This window comes from Cyprinodon variegatus, unplaced genomic scaffold (genome assembly GCF_000732505.1).
Source record: "Cyprinodon variegatus isolate N-32 unplaced genomic scaffold, C_variegatus-1.0 Scaffold525, whole genome shotgun sequence".
Classification (NCBI taxonomy): domain Eukaryota; kingdom Metazoa; phylum Chordata; class Actinopteri; order Cyprinodontiformes; family Cyprinodontidae; genus Cyprinodon; species Cyprinodon variegatus.
In genome coordinates, this window is record NW_015150978.1 from 74,213 (window position 1) to 96,020 (window position 21,808).

Here is a 21,808-nt window from a genome sequence, read left to right on the forward strand (position 1 = left end):
CGAAATGAGCAGTAGAGGACGAAATGACATAAGTAGAGGGCGTACTCTGTGTTTACGGAAACAAACATGGATGGTAGTGCTGGAGGGCCTGTAGCGATCTTTCATTTCTTCTCCAAAAGGAGCAGCACATTGACAACGTAATCTTTTCAAAAAGAAAAACTGCATTTTTGTCCGCCATGGTTGTTAAGTGTAGCAAGACACAGAATAAGGAGCTTTGTTGAGTATTAATGATCAAGTCTGATGAATAGGACCTGGCCATACACACACAGGTTGCATTTGAAAAGATCTGATATGTATCGGATTCAGGACCACATAGCCACGTGGCTATGTGGTTTTGGGTGGTGTTTGAAAAAATCTCATCTGCTTTGTTCAAACTGTCATGACAAGATCAGATACAGGTCACACATGGGTAAAAAGAAAAATCATATTTGAGTCACTCAGGCTGCTGTGTGAAGGTAACCTAAATGACCTATAACTCAGGGCAGGTTCACCTTCCAGCAAAAAAAATTACCCCAAACACAAAGCCAGAGTGTTTTTGAGATATGAAACATGTTAAGTGTATTAGAAATTCAAAAAAAAATATAGTTAGGACTATTTTAAAAATGAAAATTGTAAAAAAAAGAAAAAAAAAAACGTCCCTCCGTGAGCAAAATTGACTTCAACAGGCTTAACAACCGAATAAAGAAGCCCGGCTTTCACATGAAATAAAGAGAAACTTGGAAAATATGAGTCACCATTTTAAAGTAAATACTTTTTTATTGAATTAAAGGAAATAGCTACATTACAGTTTGTTGTAACACAATAAAATACAAAGTAGTTTATTGGGTATGAATACTTTGGCAAACCACAGAAAATGCTGAACACCAATATCCTTATTTTCCTTTTAAATAAAACTGTGACTATCAGTAGAGTCTAAAATTTTACTAGTATCTAATCAACAGCTTTTGTTCTGAATTTAGTCAAACATACTTCTGAGGTCAGGGATTCCTCAGGGATCCAGCTTAGGACCGCTTCCACTTTGAAAAGTCATCCTTGTTCTCCACCGCTTTTATATCACCCACTGCAATCAGCAGCTGCGCCAAATAATACGTTATCATAACAATGATCTGACCATGCTCTACCGGCGGCAAAACTTTAAAAACCTGCAGAGCCAGAGACGCATCAGACACCATGAAAGACAAACTCCCCAATAGCGTGGCTACATGGCGGGTTCGAATGGCCAATGCAGCCATTACAGTAATAAGGATGAAGTAGATGCCCACACCGGGAGTCAGTAGATCAGGGTTTGGTGCCTTCTGTAGGAAAGGAAAAAGATAGATGTAGAAAGCTCCCCCCACGATAAGAAGGATCAGATACAGGAGACGGTTCAAGGTGGAGGCAGAGTCTGTTGCATATCGACTGGATAGAAAGGTGACAGAGTAGAGCAGGTGAGCCACAGCGAAGGCGCCCATTCCTGAAAGAGATTAATAAAAACATTCTTCTGCTCATAATTCACTTTAATCCAATAACAGGAACAGTTTAGATATCTTCCTACAGAGGGAGCCCTACTGGATTTAACCAGCCCACTTGAAAACTGACTTAGCTCCATCTCTGTTCTGTTAAAACAAGATGCCTACCATGAATGAAAAGCTCGGGCCATATTAAGCAGCAGTCCCCAACGGCGGAGAAGATCAGTCCTCCTGCCACACCCAAGAGACTCTGTCCTCCATTCCAGCTCAGGACCGCTGCAGCCAAAAGAAGAGTCGGGGCTGATTTGACCCCTGCAGACACTAATGATGGGACAAGTTCAGGAGTCCAGAGGTAGAAGTATAAAGCAGACGACAAAAAGAAAGGCAAGAGAGAGAAAAGGAGGGCACAGGACTGACAGAAAGGAAAAGTAAGTAGATAAAAGGAAAACATTTTTTTTCATGTTATTAAATTCATCATTTTAAGGCAATTTAACTGATATAGAAGCATTTGGTAATAAAAAATGAAAAGATTTGGGGTAAAAATCACCATATATCTCCTCTGCCGCTTGTCATAGGCATCAGTCTCGAGGATGTCCATCTTCACCCTGTCAGCTCAGTTTTCTGATTCCCTCCACTAATTAAAGTTGTGCCCTAAAAGACTCCAGCATGCAGACCTCAGATGTTCTCCTGCGTCCCTCTCCTTGAATGTTTGGAGCTTCTTTCAGTCCACTGGGTTTCCACGAACATGAACTTTAGACTAGTACTTCCTGTCTAATTGCACTCTGATAATCAATGTTCTCCTCGTTTCAAGTTCTCATGGACGAATAGCTGACCTTTCACCTTTCTAGTGGTAATATGCTGATGACATCAACATGCGGGGGACAAAGTCGAACTACGTGTAATAGGTGGGAATTTAAATATAAAATATGATATACAAATAGACAGGTTTTTGATCTAAGATCCAAACATCTGATATTTGGCATTTATTTAAAAATATATCTGATATTTAAATAACCCTTTTTAACAAACTAGACTTATTGATATTTATTGCTCAGGTTTACAAAAAAACAAAAAACAAAAAAAAACCTTGAATGATATAATTTATAAACAAAAAGAACAAAGGATGATGAACGTTTTCACAGTTATATTTATCTGAAACACTGAAATACAGATGCTAAAACTAGAGCAGACTGTCTAATACTGTCCAAAGAAAACAATGATTAACTGAAGCTGCTCAGCGTCAAACTTTAACCTTTGTTTTCCCATGATTCCTAGTTTTGAGTCGTGGCTGGCTGTTGTTCTTCACAGCAGAAGACAAAGAGGTGGAGGGGTTTATGACCATCAGGTAAGAGAGAGCAGTAAATATAGTAATGGTGTTAAAGCTAAAGGTTTTATTTAATCAAATTGTGGATTTTCATTCCTCTTCTGTCATCTGGACAGATTATGGATGCTAAATCTTTCACTCTGAGAGTTGGAGTTGTAGGATATGGACATTTAGGTATGAACCCCACAGTCACATTCTTTGGAGGACTAATCATTGTTTGTCGGACAGTGTGTGGCTGGATTCTTTGTGTGATTTAGGGCAGTTCCTGGTGGACAGACTCCTCAAAGCTGGACCTGGCCTTGGTTTGGTTCTAGGTTTTGTCTGGAACAGGAATCCTGACAAGCTCAAGGGTTCAGTCCCCGCTGAACTAATACTAGATGACCTGTCATCCTTTGCCAACAGGTTTAAATACACTCACATGCAACACTTTGCAAAAAAAAAGTATTTCAAGTGAAAAGCATGAAAAATAATATCAATCTACAATCATAGTCTAAACAGAGAGGAGAATGCAAGGTAAACATCAGTTCAATGAGTCATTCATACATCAGGGTAAAATGAAATAGAAAGGTTATGACGTTTCGAATATAGCTAAAAATATCCTCAGCATTACAAGTTTTACAATCTGTTGTTTCTAGCTTTAGCTCATCTGTATTTTATGGTAGAAGCTCATAAATTTTAATACATAATAAACATTATCACTGTATATCATGTTACAACCACAAACATCCATGTACAAAATAAAGTAGTGCACATTTTTTAGATTAATAGAAAATTGGGTTCATAATTTTTATTCCTGTCAACAAACATTGTGGTGGACTAAGATGTAAAATCCCCTAAATTTCTGTATTTGTGGTTGTAACAGCATGCTGAACAGTGAAACGTGTATGAATCCCACTGCAAGGCAGCCAACAGTACCAACAAATTGTATTATCTTTTGAATGTTTTAAAGGAGTCTAATAATACTGATGGTTTCACAGGCGCTGCGATGTGATTGTAGAGGTCTGCCATCCACAGATCGTGAGAGATTTCGGGATTGATTTCCTCTCTAAGTCCCACTTCATGGTGAGCTTCAGTTTACCTTAGTTTACTTTTCCCGACAGTCTAGATTTTTGTATTATTTTTCTCATTAAATGGCTACAAAGAGAAAAGCATTGGTTTGAAGGATGTGTTGTTTTCGCTTAATGCGCATCTGGAAACTGAAAAACAGGTACTGAGTGTTATCTCCAGATAATCAGAGTTCAAGTATGTAAGCATGTAACACACAAAGGTTTTATTTATTTTGATTTGTTATCCATATTCTACTCTTTTCTATTCTATACTATTCATCTCGTGCAGAAGTTCATATTTTTAAAAAATAACTTCAGAATATATCTATAATCAGGGTTCAGTGACTACAAAATTCATCAAGGAAATGTTGTGCCTGCCACTTAGTGCATAGTGGTTGCACTGGCATTAAAGGCTTCATGGGGATAGTTGGGTTCAGCTGACAGGTAAAAGCATGAAACCTTATGGTGACACATGTTGCCATACCAGGTGGTAACTTGCTTGTTCACGCTTGATGGCGACTGGTGTTGCCACACCTTGTGGCAAATAGCATCATCACCCTTGGTGGGAACTGGTGTGGCAACACCTGGAGGCGACTGCAGTCTCCAAACCTAGTGGCGACTTGCTTCTTGATAATGATCTTTATAATGCAATCAATTGCTGTTTATTGTTTAGGCTTTTATTTTGTAGAGTACCTGCTGTCTTATTTTGAAGGACTAGTGGGACTGTGTCTTTAGCATACAGTTAGTGTCAGAAGCGATATGGAATCCATTTGATATGATTTTATCTTTCTTTTTGTTTTGAATTAGGATAGTAGATCCGTTATTACAGTGAAAAGGGCTTTGTTTTTAAATATGTAATAAGGTATGTTTTGCAAAGAAAATGAAAAAATAAAAAAAATAAAAAACTGGTATAACAGTATAGGTCATAATGTTGCGCCATATGCTGCAATGAATTAGTCGGTATAATGTAGAAGTTTTTATTTTGTAGAGTCCCTGGTGTCTTACTTTGAAAGTCTATTAGGGTTGTGGGCAAAGAAAAGGGTCACACCCAGCAGTGATATAGCATAGATTTCCAATTGTTAAATCATTCTTTTCACCTGTTATTAGGTCAATAGATGCCATGTTACACTAGAAATAGGATTACTGGGATTACATGCATAAGTTAGATTACTCAAATAACATACTTAGATTACTCAGATTATTCGAATACATACATAGATTACTCAGACAACATACATACTTAGATTACATACATAGATCACTCAGACTACATACCGGTACATATAATTGAATGCAGGTGATGCTTTGGTGAGACTTCCAATTTCACTTTGCCTATTAGCTTAATTTCAGAAAACAAAATATGAAGTTTGTGGAAGCATACGGAAATGTTATACTGAATTTATTTTTACATTTTTATTCTAGTATTTAGCAAAGAGAAATGTATTCCTGCTGAGCTGCGTCCACATTTAGTTTTACAAGAACCACGTTGACACAGAGTGTCTTAATACCAGCGTAATCTAAACAAGATGGCCGGAAAAACAATTGTTATCCTCATTTCACTCTTGACACCAGTCAAAAAAACAAAACAGGCTTTGCACTTACAGCAGAAGAACAATTACAGCAGCTGGATTAATCAGCAGAAAATTGCCCTCGGAAATTTGGGAGGTTCCTGCCACTTGGTGCATGGTTGGTTTACTCCAGTAAAGGCGTAAACCATATGGCGTAAAAATATGTGGTTGGTTGAGTTCAGCTCGCAACAGGCAAGTGCGTGAAACCTTGTGGTGACATATGTAGCCATACCAGGTGTCAACTTGCTTGTTCACGCTTGACGGTCACTGGCGCTGCCACACCTAATGGGAGCTGGTATGGGAATCTGTGTGGTCATATGTGGTCGCGATAACTGACATTATTACACATAGTGGCAATTTGTGTTGCGATACCTGGTTACTGGCTTTGCCTCACCTTATGGAGAATGGTCTTGCAACACCCGGTGGTGACTTGCGTCGCCCAACTTGGTGGCAGCTGTCATTTCCACATGTAGTGTCGACCTGCGTTATGATAAATCCCAGTGACATTCCTCGCTCCTTGCATTGCTATGTATGAATCCTTCAGATACAGGATTTGTAACAGCTTATAAACTTAGTAAGGGGTTTTAAGAGGACATTTGTAGGCCCAAGCAATTTGATGTTGAGAGCAGACAGCAAGGTGCTGAAATAAGTCTCCAAAAACTCAAAAACATCATTATGGGGTGTTCACAAGACTCTAGCTACTTTTAATGTGGAAGAGCATTAGAAAGGGAATGAAAAAGTGAATGTTTTATGGAAGGAGTGAATAAAAAACTTTGTCCTTAAAGACAAATGTGAAGGCCAAACAAAAATTAGCTGAGAAACCACAAATTGATTGATTGACTTTATTATTGATCTCACAGTGAGGAAATTCACTTGTCACATCTGCTCAATTGTTAAAAAGAAGTTGCCAAAAGGAGGAAAAGGTGCATTGGGTATATGCAGTATATTCTGAGCATCCACATATATATAAAACGGGTTTTTATGTTTGTAAAACCTTATTTTTGAAGAACTGATATAACCATAAGGACTTTATGTGACTCACCTGAAAACATGGTGAACCTTTTAGGTGGGCTCTCCGTCTGCCCTCGCCGATCATGATCTGAACGAAAAGCTGCGGCAGGCATCTCTCCAACATGAACGGACGCTTTATATCCCCAGTGGTGCATTATGGGGAGGCCAGGACATCCAAAGAATGAATGATAGCGGGACTTTAAAGGTAATCCTATGGATGGAATGTTAAGATTTAATAAACTGCCAGAGAAAGCAGCTTTTTAAGGGGTGTTACCCAGATTGAGATTTGTTATGCTTCAATAACCAAAACATATGGAGTTCATTACAGGTTTGCAGAACTATCATAAGCATACGAGGAGCTGAATTAACAGCTAACCAGAGGTTTCTCTGAAAAATGTCTGGAATCCTTCCAGGCTTTGTTTATAAGAATGTCCAAGCATCCATCGTGCTATCGGCTGACAGGAGACATCCTCAGTGACTGGTCAGAGGGAGAAGGCAGGCGGGTTTTATTCAGAGGCTCAGTAGCAGACTTGTGTCCTCTCGCTCCTAACAATGTCAACACCATGGCAGCAGCAGCTGTGGCCGCTGGGTCGCTCGGTTTTACAGGTGTGCAGGGAGAGATCGTATCAGACACAGCGTGAGTCTCATATGTCACACATCTAAAAACTACAGCAGCTGGTGGTTTTTGTCTGAATTATCAGGGGCTGTGGCTTTTGCACATCAGGTTGAAAGACTTTCATGTGGTGGAGGTGGAGGTGACTGGGCCTGATGGTTTCTCAGTGCACACAGTGAGGAGGAACCCAGCCAAACTCGGAGCTGTGACTGGCAGTGCAACCTACAACTCCTTCTGGAACAGCTTACTCGGTGAGTGCTGTGCAGCTCCAATTAGCTTTATTTGTATTCTATGTGACAGATAAACACAAAGTTTCATCGTTTTAAGGTGGAAGGAACTCACAGTTTACCATCAATTATGAATAAAAAGCAGAGATGCTTGTTTTTCAGCTCCTTGTAACTCAAGTCATCGAAATATTTCACAGTAATTACAGATGAAAGTGCTTTAATGATCTCAGGCATTTTAAGAGATTGGTACAAATGAATGCCACAATGATTTATTAAAAATATGTTTAGAAAACTATTGCTAATTTACTTCTACCTTGACAATTATGCACCATTTCTTTTGCTCACATGAAATCTGTTAAACCCGTTTGTTTTGTGACTTTCAAGATAAACGAGGAAATGTTCAGGATAATGGAATACCTTTTGCACGACACTAAAAGTATATATAAACCCACAAAAATAGAGATATTTAAGTAACTTTAATAGTTTGCAACATTTTGTTCCTTTCAGTTTGCAGAGGTCATGGCGGCAGAGTTTACTTGTGCTGAAAGTTGGACGAAGACCATAGAGGATCACCTGCACTGTAGGAGAAGGATCCCCGACCAAATCCCAGATAAATTAAAGAGCTGAGGGTGGATACGCGCAATGGACCTCTTCAGCACTGCAAACTTCAATCAACTGAATACTCAGTATAAAACAAGAGGCAGAAATCATTGGTAAAATACTAACCGATATAGATCTTCCCATTTTATTTTTAGTTTAACAGGTGCAACACTGGAGCAAACAATATAATTCATACAGAGGAGTGACAGAGACAGGACATCCCTGGTAAAGACCATCATCCAACCTTCATCTTGCTTCACAAATAAAGCACAACGCTTCTTTTACCACTTTCACAAACAAGTACTTCCTTAAACAAGATCAACAAATCTCCACACAAGTGCATATGTTGATGTTTTAACGGATGTAAAAATGTGGCTCATTAGCGACCGTCGGAAAACCTATACAATAAGGCAAAAAAAAAGAAAACAAGACGAAAAACACACATCATGCCGAGTTCCAGCAGAGGTTTTTGTTTTTATAAAATCCCTTGTATTCAATGCTGCTAGTTTCTGGGCGTGTCTGTGTGCTGTCCATCTCATTTCCAGTCTGGGATGTTTGTGGTAAACAAGGCATTTTTGAAAAAACAAACGGAGGATTGTTTCATATAAAGAGGTCAAGCTGGTGAAAAGATGGAGGCCAATGGTGATCTTTTTGTCTACACTTTGACCACTTGTTAGAATAAATGTTAATGAATCTGTTAGCTTATTAATGCTTTAGACCAAAATTATTCACCGTTAGCCCTCTACCATGAACACAGGGCTTTGCTACCATTTTAGTTGACTGGTTCCTGTACCTATGCTTCCAGCCTAATGGTTACAGTGCTGGTGTATTTGAAAAATAAAATACCAAAACTAACAGACAATTTTAAGGTTCTGAGGTAAGCATTGGTTGGGAAGACACAGACAGTGATGTTCTCCTTTTCACAGAAAGCCACTACGAAATTCATCACACATGAATACAGCTGCACCCATTTATCAAGTTTGTAGTGCAAGGATGACTAATGATTGCAACAGATAATTTTTTTTCACTAGTGAGGTTCAGCATGATATTGTAATGCATATGAGAGAGCACGCCTCAGTTTTTCTCGCTAGCCTCTTCCTCCCCGCTCCCATTGGCTCCAAGGATGACTTTGCCTTTAACAGGCATGGTGTAGGGCTGACGGATGTTCACCCTATCCTTCTCGGCCTCCAGCTCCTCGTCGTAGCGCTCGTCCTCGTCGTTGTCTTCAGCCTCGCTGTGGTGCGGCGAGGAGTGGCGGGACAGAGCTGGAGATGGAGGCACTGAGGCTGGTCGAGGGTAGCGGAAGCCTGAAGCCTGTGAAAATGAAACAAGAATTAAATTAAAGTGACAGAGAAAAAAAAAAAAAAACACAGAAAAGTTTGATGGGAATAAAAAAAAAAACATTTTAAAAAAATGGGACCAAGATAAATAATTTCAAAAGTTTTACCCATCCTTTAGACGACGCATGTTAAACTCAATTGAAAATTGGAAACTAAACTACTGTGGTTCCCAGAATTAACCACCAGATTAAAATCATGACGATTTATCAAAATGTATTAATGTTTAATGGACTAAGAAATGACCATTTTCTTTAAACACAAGCTTGCATATCATCACAAGAGCCCAGTACTTACAATGAAGCATAGTAATGGCAACATCATAGATTGGGTTGTTATTTTTCTTGCTTCAGGTGTAGCTGGGGCTCCAAATACAAATCACTGATAGTACGAAGCCTAGTCTCATTATTTTTTAAATCATAAAAACTGGGTATGTTGCCAGAGCGATATAGACTGAAGTGAACAGCCTTAATATCACACATAATCTTACCGAGGAAGGCTCATGAGGGTCATATATGAAGGTGTCAGGGAAGGCTTTGGCCAGGGCCATATGGCGGGCAGCTATGTAATACTACAGCAGAAGAAAACACAATAAAGGTAAATTCAAATTTAGCGCATGGCTGCAAGATTATGTGCAGGATTAATAGTCGTACTCTGCCAAGGTATCTCCAGTCCAGGAGGTCACTCAGGCGCTCTGTGCGATTCCTCTGGATGATCCGCTGGCGTCGACTCTGCTTGCAGAACTGGAAAAGGAAGGAAGTGAGCTGGTTGCAGGACTCGTCGACACCCTTGTAGCGCCGGTCAAGGATGTAGATACCTATCAGGGGTAAGGGCACAGTGTGAAATGGAATCCCTTTCATCAATGTGGAAAAAAGTTTTTTTTAAGAGTAAGGACAGTGAATAAAAGTACCCACCATACGCAGAGGGGTCTGCTATGTGTTCCTCCATGAAACATCCGAAACCCGACAGATTAGTGGATATAGATGGAATGCCCATCACCGTGCACTCAGCTGTTAACAACAGGAACATTACAATTCAAGCATAGCATGAGAAAAACATCAATGAGTTCAGCATTCATTTCCCATACCTGGTGTATAACCCCAAGGCTCATAGTAAGACGGGAAGACACCCAGGTGGCAACCTCTGACAAACTCCTCATAATCCATGGGAAGCAGAGGAGAAGTGGATGAAAGGAACTCCGGGTGGAAGATGATCTGGGAAAAAGGGGAAAAATGGTTGCATTCAAGCAGAGGCCTTGATCACAACTAGATGTTCTCACAGAACCAGAATGTGTAAAATGAGAACATTTCTGAGGAAGTTCAACAGTCCCATCAAACTGCAAAATGCCTGGTTTAATTGCTGGTTTACACCAAACAGGTTTTTATGCCTGATACTAAAGATAAATGAATTTATAAAGATCGTTTCCAGTCACAGAACCACATTCTGTCAAGCATCCAAACGGCCACACATTCAGATCCCTGATACACTGATCTGGGGGCTGTTTGGGGTGAAGTTGCACAGGGGGAACATGGACAGCTAGCAGGAATGAAACCGGTTTCAAATATCCCAATGATACTCTAAACAGTAATATATGCAACCTTCCTTTCTTATAAGTGTAAGCTCCATTTTGAAAAGCAAATATCACTTTTCTTTATCTGATTAATGGTGCAATTAATTAGAAATAGTCTTACTTTGGAAAGTGTTAGCTTAACTTTGAAATTATAGTTTTTAATTCCTTCAGCTAGAAAGTCAGGCAAGAGGAAAATCTATTTCCATATGTCTAAGATTCCACCTGCTCGGAGAGCTTATTTTCTGAAAGCAGTGTCGTTTTTGACAGCCATCTTAGATTTAGTCTTAGTCTTCAGGATGAAAACTATTATGATGGGTTATTTTCTGCCCCGTCGCTGCTGCCATGATCCTTCTGTATTCATGCAGAATGTGTAGCACTGCATGCCAGGAGGAGAGCAGGAACAGACAGGACACAGCAGCACGGCTAATACTGCTTAGCAGACTACAGCACGATAGTGCGTTTTAAACGTCTGACCGAACACCCACTCATTTTTATTTTGTCTTGTCTCGTTGATGGAAAGTCAAACCTATGACCTGTCATGTTTAAGTCATCAAAGATCCATGTTTAGCTAGTCAGGTTTTTTTTTTGTCATCATGAAAAAAAGGAGCGACAACTAAATAATGTCGTCATCGTCTTCGTTTATGAAAACAACCCGATCTGAAAGGTTATTTTAAAGCCATACGCAACAGTTATCAGTAGTCTAGTTGTAAAAAAAAAAAATTGAAAGGGGATGATGGAATTTTTTTTTTGGAAGCAGACATAACCTAATTAATATAGGAATATGCATGGAATGGTTGTTACACGTCAGGTATGCTCCTGACTTTGACAAAGGGACCTTACAGTAGAACTGCAGACAGTCCCTGGACTGGCATGGCTACCACTGCCCCTACAAAGTTAGGGAATAATCCAGAGGACAAATTTCCCACTGGGATCAGCTTCATAGTCATGGTAGGCCACTTCAACTGTGGGCAACTCATAAGCCCACAGCCCGCCAAATGTTGAAAGGGCAATATTATTGCCAGAAATTTTACATATTCAGAAATTAAATGTTACAGGGGATGGTCATTTAAGAAGGGGGACTTCATCCCCCCTCAACTTGAGTACTGCCAGTAAGGGTTATATCTGCTCAATCCAAAATGTAAACTGGGTCTTTATGTTGGAGAAGAGAGCCTATGCTGCCAATAATGTAAACATGATCAATAAGCACAGTGCGCACATGTAAAAGTAACCACCAAATGCATCAGCTAAGCCTCCCATCCCGTTCTGTACCTTGACTCTGTCAGCAGAGCTGTTGAAAAGGCCGATGCGGCGGACACAGTTCAGGATGGGGTCGCTGCTGTCCTCCAGCATGTTGTGGGTGCAGACGGGAGGTTGGCATTGCCTCTGAGTCGCAAAGATGGCACGCTTCATTATGGTGAAGTCCTCTTTGTCCAGCATCTTTGAAACATCTGGCAGCTGACCGCTAAAAGGTTAACAAAAATATATAACACATCTAATTTGTATAAATAACTGAATTTTTGGTGGAGCTAATAAATGGGGCTAAACTTTTTAGTAAATGTAATTGGAAGTTAGTTTTTTATTGAGATTTTAAGTGATAGACTAATAGAAAGTAGAATGTTGTGGATGGTTTTCAAATGTTTTATTAATAAAAATGCACAGCCCACCCAATGAGTCAACCGCCATTTGCTGCAATTAAAGCTGCAGGTCTCCAATAGATTTGCACATTATGGTATTTTGTTTTGCATTTTTGCTTGCAAAAAACCTCAAATTCTGTTGGGTTGGACAGAAAGCATGTATAAAAGCCAGCTTTAAATTCTTAAAACAGTTTCTAAATTAAATTTAGCTACTGACTTTGACTGGACCATTTTAAGACATTATAGTGCTTCCATCTAAACAGTTCTATTGTAGGGTCACTGTCCTGCTGGGAGGTGAATCTCAGTCCGCTTAGCAGGCGCTCTTCCAGGAGTAACTTGTTTTTTTTGTGGCTTTATTCACTTTCTCCATCAATTCTGAGCAGCTTCCTGAAACCTGCAGGCCAAAAGGATCCACAAAGCATGATACTGCCACCGTCTTGTTTAGGAGTAAGTTTTCATCTACAGTATATTGAATTAAACTCAAAATGTTCAGTTTTAGAACCTCTTTGGATCAGACCGCCTTCTTACAAAGGTTTGTTTGCTTCAGTATTGGCCATATTACATAAACGATTCATAGTTTATGGTTTTAATGTGAAAAGATATTCAAGTGGTATACAGATTTCTGATTTAAAAAAAAAATGTGGTGAAATCTAGTCCGCTATAAATACCTTATATGTTTCAGGTTTTATGCCAATTTCTGAAAATTGCAACCATTCATTTTTAATCTTGTTCAACATGGAGAAGATTCAGGTGTGGTCAACTTACACTAGCAGTGATTCATAAAGTTTCTTTCCAAAGCGCTCCTTCACAGTCTGAGCTGTATCCCTGTCGGAAGGGAAAAAAAAGGAAAGATATTTTATCACAAAATTGTACCTTAAAAATGCAGACATAACTCAATTAAACAAGCTCACCAGAGCTGCTTTCTAACTGCTTGGCCTTTCAAAGTCTCCACATTGAAATTGTTGGTCCGAGCTGGCATGATGAAGAAAGCTATAACAGTCACATCGCTGTGGTTCACCTGTGGAACAGCAGAACATTGAGCCAAGTTCTCCACAGCTGAGCTGCAACAGGTTCAGTAGAACCACTGCATGAACTTACCCTCAGTAGATAGTTGAGTCTGGCTAAAGCCTCTAGGAAGATATCTGCACCTTTGTTGGAGAATTCATACCTTCCGGCAATGAAGAGGAAAAGACACTTGTCCAGATTGAAGTCAAGGTTCCTGATGGTCAAAACAATATGAGATAAAGTTCCATATCTTTATTTCCCACATTTAAATCAACTATTTTCCAAGAATTGAAATTGACATGTTTTCAGTTCTGACCCGTAGAAGTGACCCCTGACAAACTCCTGAATGCGACTCTTGCTCTGAGCGTGGAGGTTTTGAAACTCGTGCATAGCAGAGAACTTCTTCACGTTGAGCCCGTTTGGAGTGACGATGTCTGAGGACAAAATATGAAGAACAGGATAATAGGAAATATGATCTCCATCGCACTGGGAAATCAAAATTTATATAGGTCATTTTTTTCTTAAAATACATGCATTCGTTCTTGGATTGAGGAGGTAAAAGACACATTTTGCCAATGGAACAAGACAATTTACATTTAAGATAAGAAAACACAATTGTATTGTCTTATTTCAAGTGCATATTATCTAATTATCTTATTATAAAAGTAAAAATACTAATTCCATTGGCAAACTGTCTCATTTACCTAGTCAAATTAAGGGTAAATACACTTCATTCAATAAATATTTACTTATTCCTAGATCGTTTTTCCGGTGTGGGAGCTCAGCTCAACGCTATACATACCAGGTTTCCTCTTGAGTAGGTACTCGGCCTCAATGGCTGTAATTTGTGACACAGTGGTGAAGACATGAGTGCAGTGTGCAGCCGCCCGCTCCAGACAGTAGCGATGGTAGATTTGCCGATCTCCAGCTTCTTTATCAACGTTGAACTGAGCAGAGCAAGGAGGAAGTGCATGACGTAAACTCAAACAATCAATCTTCTTTATTACTCTAATTAAAATAACAAAAATTTATATCTATTGTAAAATATTTATTTCGTATCTTTCCTAATCAGATGTTGGAGCAGACAACAGAAGCTGTACCTCTGCGAGGTTGTTGTAGAAGTCCACATTTCCAGCACACAGGTAACGACCCAGCAGTGTAGCATGGGTGGTGAAGATAGTTGCAACTGGAAGCTGCCGCTGTCTACACAGCACCAGGCCCAGACCAGCCAGCCACTCGTGGAAGTGGGCCACAATGTGTGGAGGTTCCTCAGACTGAGCTGCATACTGCAATAGTAAAAACAATGACTTTAATAGCTTGTAGGTCTGAGCTCTCATAGAGAGGTTATGAATGCTTTTAAAGACTTTCTACCGGTGTTTCCTCATCTATCTGTGGGGTTAACTGAACAGATGGTTTTAAAAAACATTGCATCCTTTCTCCTTTAAACAGGTTTGCTTTTTATGGGCAAAAATAACCTTAATGCAGGTGACCATATTGAGATGTTTAAACATTTTCCATTGCAAATTTGGAAAAAGGCACTGGAGGGTTTCCCTGCCATAGAGAAGAAGACGTATGCTTGGCTGGTTTGTTAGAGGTCTCAGTATTTATACACAATTATTATTATTTTTTTAATATTTGTTTTGAACAAGTGGCCTTTATCTGACCGTATGCAGACAAGCAAGTGGGTCTAAAGAAAGGGGAGAGACATTCAGCAAAGTTGGGAATGCCAAGACTTAAACCTGCGATAGCTGGTACATTTGAAATGGCAGCGATTGTAAACAAAAAACAACCATCTTAAAGGTATAGAGGAGGATCTTTTATTTCTGGGTGGATAATCTAAATAACTGGTCCTCCCAATTGCAATTCTTTGAAAATAGCTGAGGGTCATAAAAAAAAAAAAAAAAGTGACTACAAAGTATATGAGGAGAAAAGAAAGGCCTCAGAAGAGGCAGATATATCCCAGAATGCTTTGCACGCAGAGCATTATGGGATTTGTGGTCACAGTGGCCCGCTGTCACCATAGGCTGTTGCTACCCGACAACTAATAAAGAGGGCGCAGGCACTGCGCAGTGGAAGAGGAGTTACGTTACCAACGGAGCCAAAAGCAGTGATCATCTGTTTGAATATTAAGTTAACAGAGTTTGCTATACAGTCCACTATATATTATATAGCGATTGAGGGATTTAGGGGTTAGGGGGCAGACATACGGACATGGTAAGCTTATATGAACTGTGAGAACAGCAACTTTTAAACAGAGCGTGCACCAGGAGAAATGGGCTTGTGCATGCTCTCGCACGCGTTTAATAGGTTTTCCCTCTCCGGAGCGGGTAGGAGGGTTGTGCATGTGCATTTTTATTTTTATTTTTTTAAGTGGAGAGGTCCTTCAAAAAAATCACGAAAATCCTCCACAACACCTTTAAGTCAGTGAGACTTTGGTAAACAGGATAGTAAACATCAAACCTAAACTTTAACTCTTTTTTTTTTTTTTTTAAGTGAACATTGATTCAGATAAAACAAACAACCTCTAACAAACAGTAAAGAGAAGCTACTATCGCTAATTCTAGGATTACTCTTAGACATTAAATTAGTTCATCAAATCAAGTCAGATTTTCAGGGTCCAGGTCACTCAAATGGAAGCCCATTATTCTATTAACCTCTTACAAACTTTTACCCAACTTTTAAGTCATGAATTCAATTTAATTTTATTGACCCACAGAGATGTCATCCAAACCCTGCTACTGACCTCTCCCAAGAGCCAGGCGGTGAGGAAGCCAAACAGCACAGCGTCGTTGGCCTCACGGTCAAACCACGGCACGCCAATGGCACAGAGCTCCCATAGCTCGCTCTTCCAGCGGTCCAGAGACCAGGCGGTGAAGCCAACATCAATCAGAACTACATAAGGACTGCCTTCAATAAGCCAGCGCCCAAAGTAGACCTGCAAAAGAAAAAAAAAAAAAGAAAAATATAGAGAACAAGTTTGGTGGTTAGAAAAGTGCACCAACAAACTTCCTGTGAAGGAAAACAAAGTTTTATCTGCCTATGAAATATGATTTCATTTATAAATGCAAGCCCTATTTGTTTCTAATAAGAATTAGAAGTAATTTTGGGTTTTATGTTCACAGTTTTGGACCAATTATCATAATCTAAGGTAACACTCGTGGAGCCCAGGATGGAACATCAAGGTTGACCACACTTACACAAAACTTAGTTTCAAAAACTATTGAAGCCAGGGCTACATATACATCAGTAGGTATTTAGAGCTGATGCTTTAACAGCCTTATTTATGTTACATATACTTTTTAAACATATTAACATAAGATGTCCATCCATCTACAAACAAGGACAGCAGTGGTAACTCTGGAGGAGCTACTCCCACTACAGCTCAGGTCGGAGGATCTGTTGATGGGATGAATAATAGCTATGAACTCTACAAATCCGACTTTTAGGAAGTTGATTGCAAAAAGAAAACTACAGCTGGAAAAAGAACAAAGCGAACCCGTTTGCAGAGCTATGAAGGAAGAAGATCTGACACCTGAGGGACATTTGAACTTTAAAATGATTTTTATCCAGTCAGAGTGAGATTGAGCTGTTTGCAAAGAGGAATGGCTAAAAATGTGATCCTCTAGATGTGCAAAAATCATACCCTCAAATACGCCTCTATGTTTGCTGCAAGTCAGGAGGACTGAAAATTAATGTTTGCCGCAATTTTCAGATCTTTATCAATAGAAAACCACAAATCACTTCCCAACTTTCCACTATGAACCGTTTTTGCTGCTATGCTAGAATTCTAAAATAGGTTTTTGGTGTCACATCACAAAATGTGAAAACATGCAATCATTAAAAATATGTTCCTTTTAGTTTTACCCTGGTCTCTTTGAGTTGTAATTTAAAGTAATACATGGCTGAAACAACATGAATTGATTCTGTAATTATAATCCATCATTTTATCCTCTGATGTGTAATTTTAACCGAAGGCCTAGAGGCTTTGTTGAAATGACTGCAATCGCCCTTTAAATAGAACATGTGCTGCTTTTAGCTTTGACACCAAACACCTTAGAGAGCATTGAGTGACACAGCAGAAAACCTTAAAACTATCCCAATCAGTCATCTATTTCTGGAAAGCATCTGTGTGAAAGAGAGTGGGACACCGATACAGCTCCTAACCTTTGTGGGGAAATGTCACCGACGCTCGAGTTGTCGTCAGGAACACAAGACTTAGCAGACAGGGAGGGGTTCAGGTTAAAGAGGGACTCTGGATAATTGAATTTCAGTGGCAGCTTTTAAAGAATTGATTCATAACTCTTATCTATAATCCAGAAATAAAATTCCTGTTGATAAAATTGATGTAGGTGTGTTCAGTATGTATGATAGTACCTTACAGCCACTAGCGTTCATTTTGTCTATGGTCCGCTTCAACACAGGATTGGTTGGCTCGATCAGCTCCACTTGGGTTCGTACGTTGCTCTCCACGTAGGGACCCACCAGGAAATAGTTCTCCCCCCATTCCTCTGCGGTCATACGGGCTTTGGTCTGGATGACAGTGTAGATGCCTCCAACTAAAAGTAAGCCGATAAAAAAACTTTCAAAACCGAGTCAGAGTTTTCCTAAAAGTGTAAAATATAGAATCTATATTTGAAATTTCTGAGCAGCAATGGAAAAAAAAAATGCAGGTACTGTTACCTTTGTTGGCAACCTCCCAAGCAATTTCAAAGAGGACAGCATCCTCCAACTCAAACTCCTCGTCCCACTCGTCAAGCCCTGATAGGGACGTGACAGATAGGCTGCGAGCCAGCGGCATGCTGGGTAAATATAGAAACAGTGCTTACAACTATGTGTACACAAAACGTGACAGTCAGGCAGTCCCACAGGCGGTATTTTGAAATCATACAGAGAAGGGAAAAAAATAAAAATAAAAAAGAGGCGTGATGGATGTGAAATAGTCTATTGCTTTTGTCAGTCTTTGTATTTAGCAGCAGCTCAGCTCAAATATAACTGACACTTTGAGAAATGCAACTTCCTCTTGACCAACTGCTGTGTGTATTACATTAGCCGGCTGTGACATAAACTCCACCTTTCTCAATTATTTCACAGTTTGATCAATTCCTCCAACTTCAACAACTACAACCTCAGTTTGCTTCAGAAAATAGCTGATATATTTACATCCATAAAAAAGGACAGCTGATTTTTTTAACCACTTTAGATTCATACATATTTTTACAGCATATAGATTCCATCCAAATGTAAACATATCAATGTCTTTATTTTTCAAAATAAAGAGCAAAAAAAGCCCCATTTTGGATAATCATTTAAATCTTGCGACAACCACATTCTGGGTGCATGATTCAAACAGGTGGACCCCTTTTGTTTGAGTGTATGATTAATACTACAACTCATACCTGATTGCCATCTTAAACAGGATGAGGTTGCAAAAAAAAAGCCACAGGTGATCAAGTACAAACATGATCTGCTTGCTTTTATTTTGGCAAGCTCTGATGCTCTCTCTATGAAATGCTGTAACCCAGTGAGGCTGGAACACATGGAAAACTACAAAAATGGGCCCCTGTTCACATGAACATACAATAGGGTGGGGGAGGGTTTCCCCAACCTATGGAGCTGTGCTGTCCACTGCGTTTTTCCCTCTTTTCTCTCTATATGTCTGTATAAATGGAAATGGAACAAGCAGACCTGATACTATGAATGGTTAATCTTGAATTGCATCTATAATGGACAGAGTAGACTGACCTTAGGTGTAGGTCGAGAGGACCACCATCATAGCAGCTATAGGGGCCCCTTTACTGGTGTGTAACCTCCTAATTTATACTGCAAGCTGATCTATATTTTCCCCCAGCATGCAAAGTCTAAATAAAAGTGGATAAGAAATAAATAAAGTAGTAAATAAGTAAATGACCACTGCTGAAAGTATTTAGAGAGTAAACACCACATGCTGGAGCTGAGCTGTTGTCAGGGGCCCCTCTCTATAGGCAGCCACTTCTTACATATGGTATGATTTTGGCCTGTTTGCCAGACAAATAACTAGTTTATAAAGAAAAGCGTATGCTTTTAATCACCTGTCTGAGATCAGTGCAAATCAGACAGGAAATGTGGAAACTTTCCAGAAAGGTGCATTTAATTTAAATTTACTTTAGTTGATATCACGCCCTCAAATGCGTTTTAATTTAGTGCGTATAGCTCTCCATCTGCAAAGCATGCCGATGTGCGCTTGCTTGAGCTCATTTAATGAGTTAGCGGGGTGGACGTGACATGAAGCACCTACAGCTCACTGAGAGGCCGAGTCCCAGAGCGCCTCTCTCCCATAAGCTTGTCAGTAACGGCCAGAGATAAAATATGAAGGTCGACTCACCCTTCGGTTGGTTCCCAACTTTCACGAAGACAAGTTAAACATTGGCAGCTGTCGCGGTCAGTCCGTAAAGGAGGAAAACAGTGGAGCCTAGTGAGGGAAAGAAGGGGGCGGCGGCTTTGGTTAAATGTCAGCTACTCACATTGGTTTGCAGCAAAACGCTGGAGAAGCGAAGAAGGAGGGAGGAATGTGGAGTCCCCTACTGATTCATTATTCATTACGCTCACTCCTATTGGTCGAGCTGTAACATTTGACCCCGCCTCCGCAAAAAACGTGAAGATGATTGGATGAGTTCTTGAACCCAGGCTTTTTATTGGCTGGCTAAAAATTAAAGGGGCTCTACACATTTTTTCTTTCTTTGAACAGTTTAACATTATTGTTGTGTTGTGCAATGCTGAATAATGCTTAAAAATATATAACTTGTATCTGTTAGTTTATCTTTATGTATGTATATCAGCTTTATTCAACTTTCCCACAAAGAAAAAAATATTATCAGCATATCTTGAGAGGAAAGGTTAGGGTTAAAACCTTGACAATAAAATATATTTCTGTAAATTTGTTCTAAGTAAGCCTTCTGTTGATTTTTTTTCTTTGTTTTTTTATGTTGTAAATCAGAACAATCCCCCCTCACATAGTTCACTTTTCAGGCTGGCAGTATTCTATTACTGTGTTAACTTTCCAAAATTAAGCAGCACAGATCCAAAGGAACTATTTTGTAGAATTAGGCAGAGGTGTTTATGTCCAACATTACACATCTAGACATATAGATTTTGGTTTACTTTAAAGTGCCACAGCTAACTATTTTTGAAGAAACACCATTGCTCTCTTCTGTCTCAGCATGGCTTGTCCATGACAAGAAAATCATGCGAATGACACAAGGATCACTCCTTGAGGTACATCCTTTGATCAATAGAGGTAATCCTAAAATAATCTTAATCCCCCACATTGGACCCAAAAAATATAAAATTGATCTCAAGAGGAAAATCCGATTAAAGAAATCCCCAGTCAGTGGTGGAAAGTAACAACATACATTTACTTGATTAGTGTGCTTAAGTAGTGTTTTTTTTAGTATCTTTATCTTACTTGAGTAATTCCTATTTCATTCCACTACATTTCAGAGTCAGTTTCAAGGAAACTGCTAGTTACTTGTTCTTTTTGGCTCAGGTTCGCTTTGTAATCCATTGTTGCTGTTTTTGTTTCTTGAGATGCATTTTCAACATTCCAGATAGCAGTCCTTAGGACGGAATTTGGATACCACTGTTTTAGAGATTGTCATGATGTTCCACAAATGTGAGAAACTCAGGGCAGATATTATTTATGGTTAATATATTTTATTGAGGCTTTAGTTGTTGCCATGAGGCAACGTTGTTCAGTAGAATGAGTTTTCCAATCAGAGTTGCGTTTTCTTTGTTATAATAGTTGGAGTACTTCATCCACCACTGCCCCAGTGCATCATGGGTTAATTGAGGCATGTCTTTATAGCTCTTCACTCCTGGATTTTCAGTCATCTCTAATCTGTATATATTTCAGCCCATATCTACTTTCCTCAAATGTCAGAGCATTTCACTATTCTGCTCTGTGACCTCTGACCTCACTGTTTATAGATGAGTCAGGAAAAAGCTAAAGCACCACAAACATTGACACATACGTAAAACAAACCTGTTGTGCAATCCTAGTTATTTTAAGAACAGATATCTACTTTCTAAATTTCTTACCATGACAGTTACTAAAATGTTTATCACAAAACACAAGACAAGCACAGTTTTTGTGTGCTTAGACATACATATATCTATCTTACTGCAATGCCATGATAAGTCAACTACTTCTGTACAGACCAACAATTCTGGTAATAGTGTAGAAAGATATTCTTAGAATAAAATGTGCACCCCACGTTATTTCCTTAAGATAAGATAAGATAGATAAGTTAGGGCTTTACTGATGTCACAATGGAGAAATTCACCGGTGACATCAGCTCTAAAAAGCAACAGGGGACGCAAACGAAAGGTGCTTCACAGACCTGTACAAAACCAAAAAAAACAACAACAAAAAACAAATATGTATACACAC

At 39.3% G+C, this 21,808-nt stretch overlaps 3 protein-coding genes across 3 annotated transcripts; 1 reads left to right on the forward strand and 2 right to left on the reverse strand.

Moving 5' to 3' along the window:
• Nucleotides 1-781: 781 nt before the first annotated feature.
• Nucleotides 782-2,250, reverse strand: tmem86b (transmembrane protein 86B). Its single transcript, XM_015391118.1, has 3 exons — nt 1,996-2,250; nt 1,617-1,860; nt 782-1,453 (listed from the first exon to the last, which is right to left on the reverse strand). Exons 1-3 carry the CDS (start codon nt 2,044-2,046, stop codon nt 1,002-1,004), a joined length of 747 nt encoding a protein of 248 aa, XP_015246604.1. The 5' UTR covers nt 2,047-2,250; the 3' UTR covers nt 782-1,001.
• Nucleotides 2,251-2,745: 495 nt separating this feature from the next.
• Nucleotides 2,746-8,258, forward strand: aspdh (aspartate dehydrogenase domain containing). The gene is made up of 8 exons (XM_015391121.1): nt 2,746-2,793; nt 2,889-2,946; nt 3,030-3,174; nt 3,750-3,834; nt 6,453-6,602; nt 6,811-7,034; nt 7,122-7,261; nt 7,745-8,258. The coding sequence occupies exons 2-8, from the start codon at nt 2,892-2,894 to the stop codon at nt 7,780-7,782; spliced, it is 837 nt and encodes a 278-aa protein (XP_015246607.1). The 5' UTR covers nt 2,746-2,793; nt 2,889-2,891; the 3' UTR covers nt 7,783-8,258.
• Nucleotides 7,969-19,897, reverse strand: LOC107095143 (glycogen [starch] synthase, muscle-like). Its single transcript, XM_015391120.1, has 16 exons — nt 19,745-19,897; nt 18,064-18,182; nt 17,758-17,939; nt 16,127-16,318; nt 14,484-14,669; nt 14,186-14,330; nt 13,700-13,817; nt 13,477-13,597; nt 13,290-13,396; nt 13,144-13,203; nt 12,014-12,206; nt 10,262-10,388; nt 10,089-10,184; nt 9,828-9,991; nt 9,665-9,745; nt 7,969-9,151 (listed from the first exon to the last, which is right to left on the reverse strand). The coding sequence occupies exons 2-16, from the start codon at nt 18,179-18,181 to the stop codon at nt 8,912-8,914; spliced, it is 2,130 nt and encodes a 709-aa protein (XP_015246606.1). The 5' UTR covers nt 18,182; nt 19,745-19,897; the 3' UTR covers nt 7,969-8,911.
• Nucleotides 19,898-21,808: the final 1,911 nt, after the last annotated feature.

Coding starts and splice junctions, on each gene's coding strand:
- tmem86b (XM_015391118.1), bottom strand. CDS start 2,046: ATGGACATCCTCGAGACTGATGCCTATGACAAGCGGCAGAGGAGATAT. Junction 1,861..1,995: donor AGCGGCAGAGGAGATATATG/GTGATTTTTACC, acceptor CCTTTCTGTCAG/TCCTGTGCCCTCCTTTTCTC. Junction 1,454..1,616: donor GCCCGAGCTTTTCATTCATG/GTAGGCATCTTG, acceptor AATCTCTTTCAG/GAATGGGCGCCTTCGCTGTG.
- aspdh (XM_015391121.1), top strand. CDS start 2,892: ATGGATGCTAAATCTTTCACTCTGAGAGTTGGAGTTGTAGGATATGGA. Junction 6,603..6,810: donor ATGATAGCGGGACTTTAAAG/GTAATCCTATGG, acceptor GAATCCTTCCAG/GCTTTGTTTATAAGAATGTC. Junction 7,262..7,744: donor CTTCTGGAACAGCTTACTCG/GTGAGTGCTGTG, acceptor TGTTCCTTTCAG/TTTGCAGAGGTCATGGCGGC.
- LOC107095143 (XM_015391120.1), bottom strand. CDS start 18,181: ATGCCGCTGGCTCGCAGCCTATCTGTCACGTCCCTATCAGGGCTTGAC. Junction 14,670..16,126: donor CCGCCTGGCTCTTGGGAGAG/GTCAGTAGCAGG, acceptor TTACTATTGCAG/TATGCAGCTCAGTCTGAGGA. Junction 13,204..13,289: donor GCAGTTAGAAAGCAGCTCTG/GTGAGCTTGTTT, acceptor CCCTTCCGACAG/GGATACAGCTCAGACTGTGA.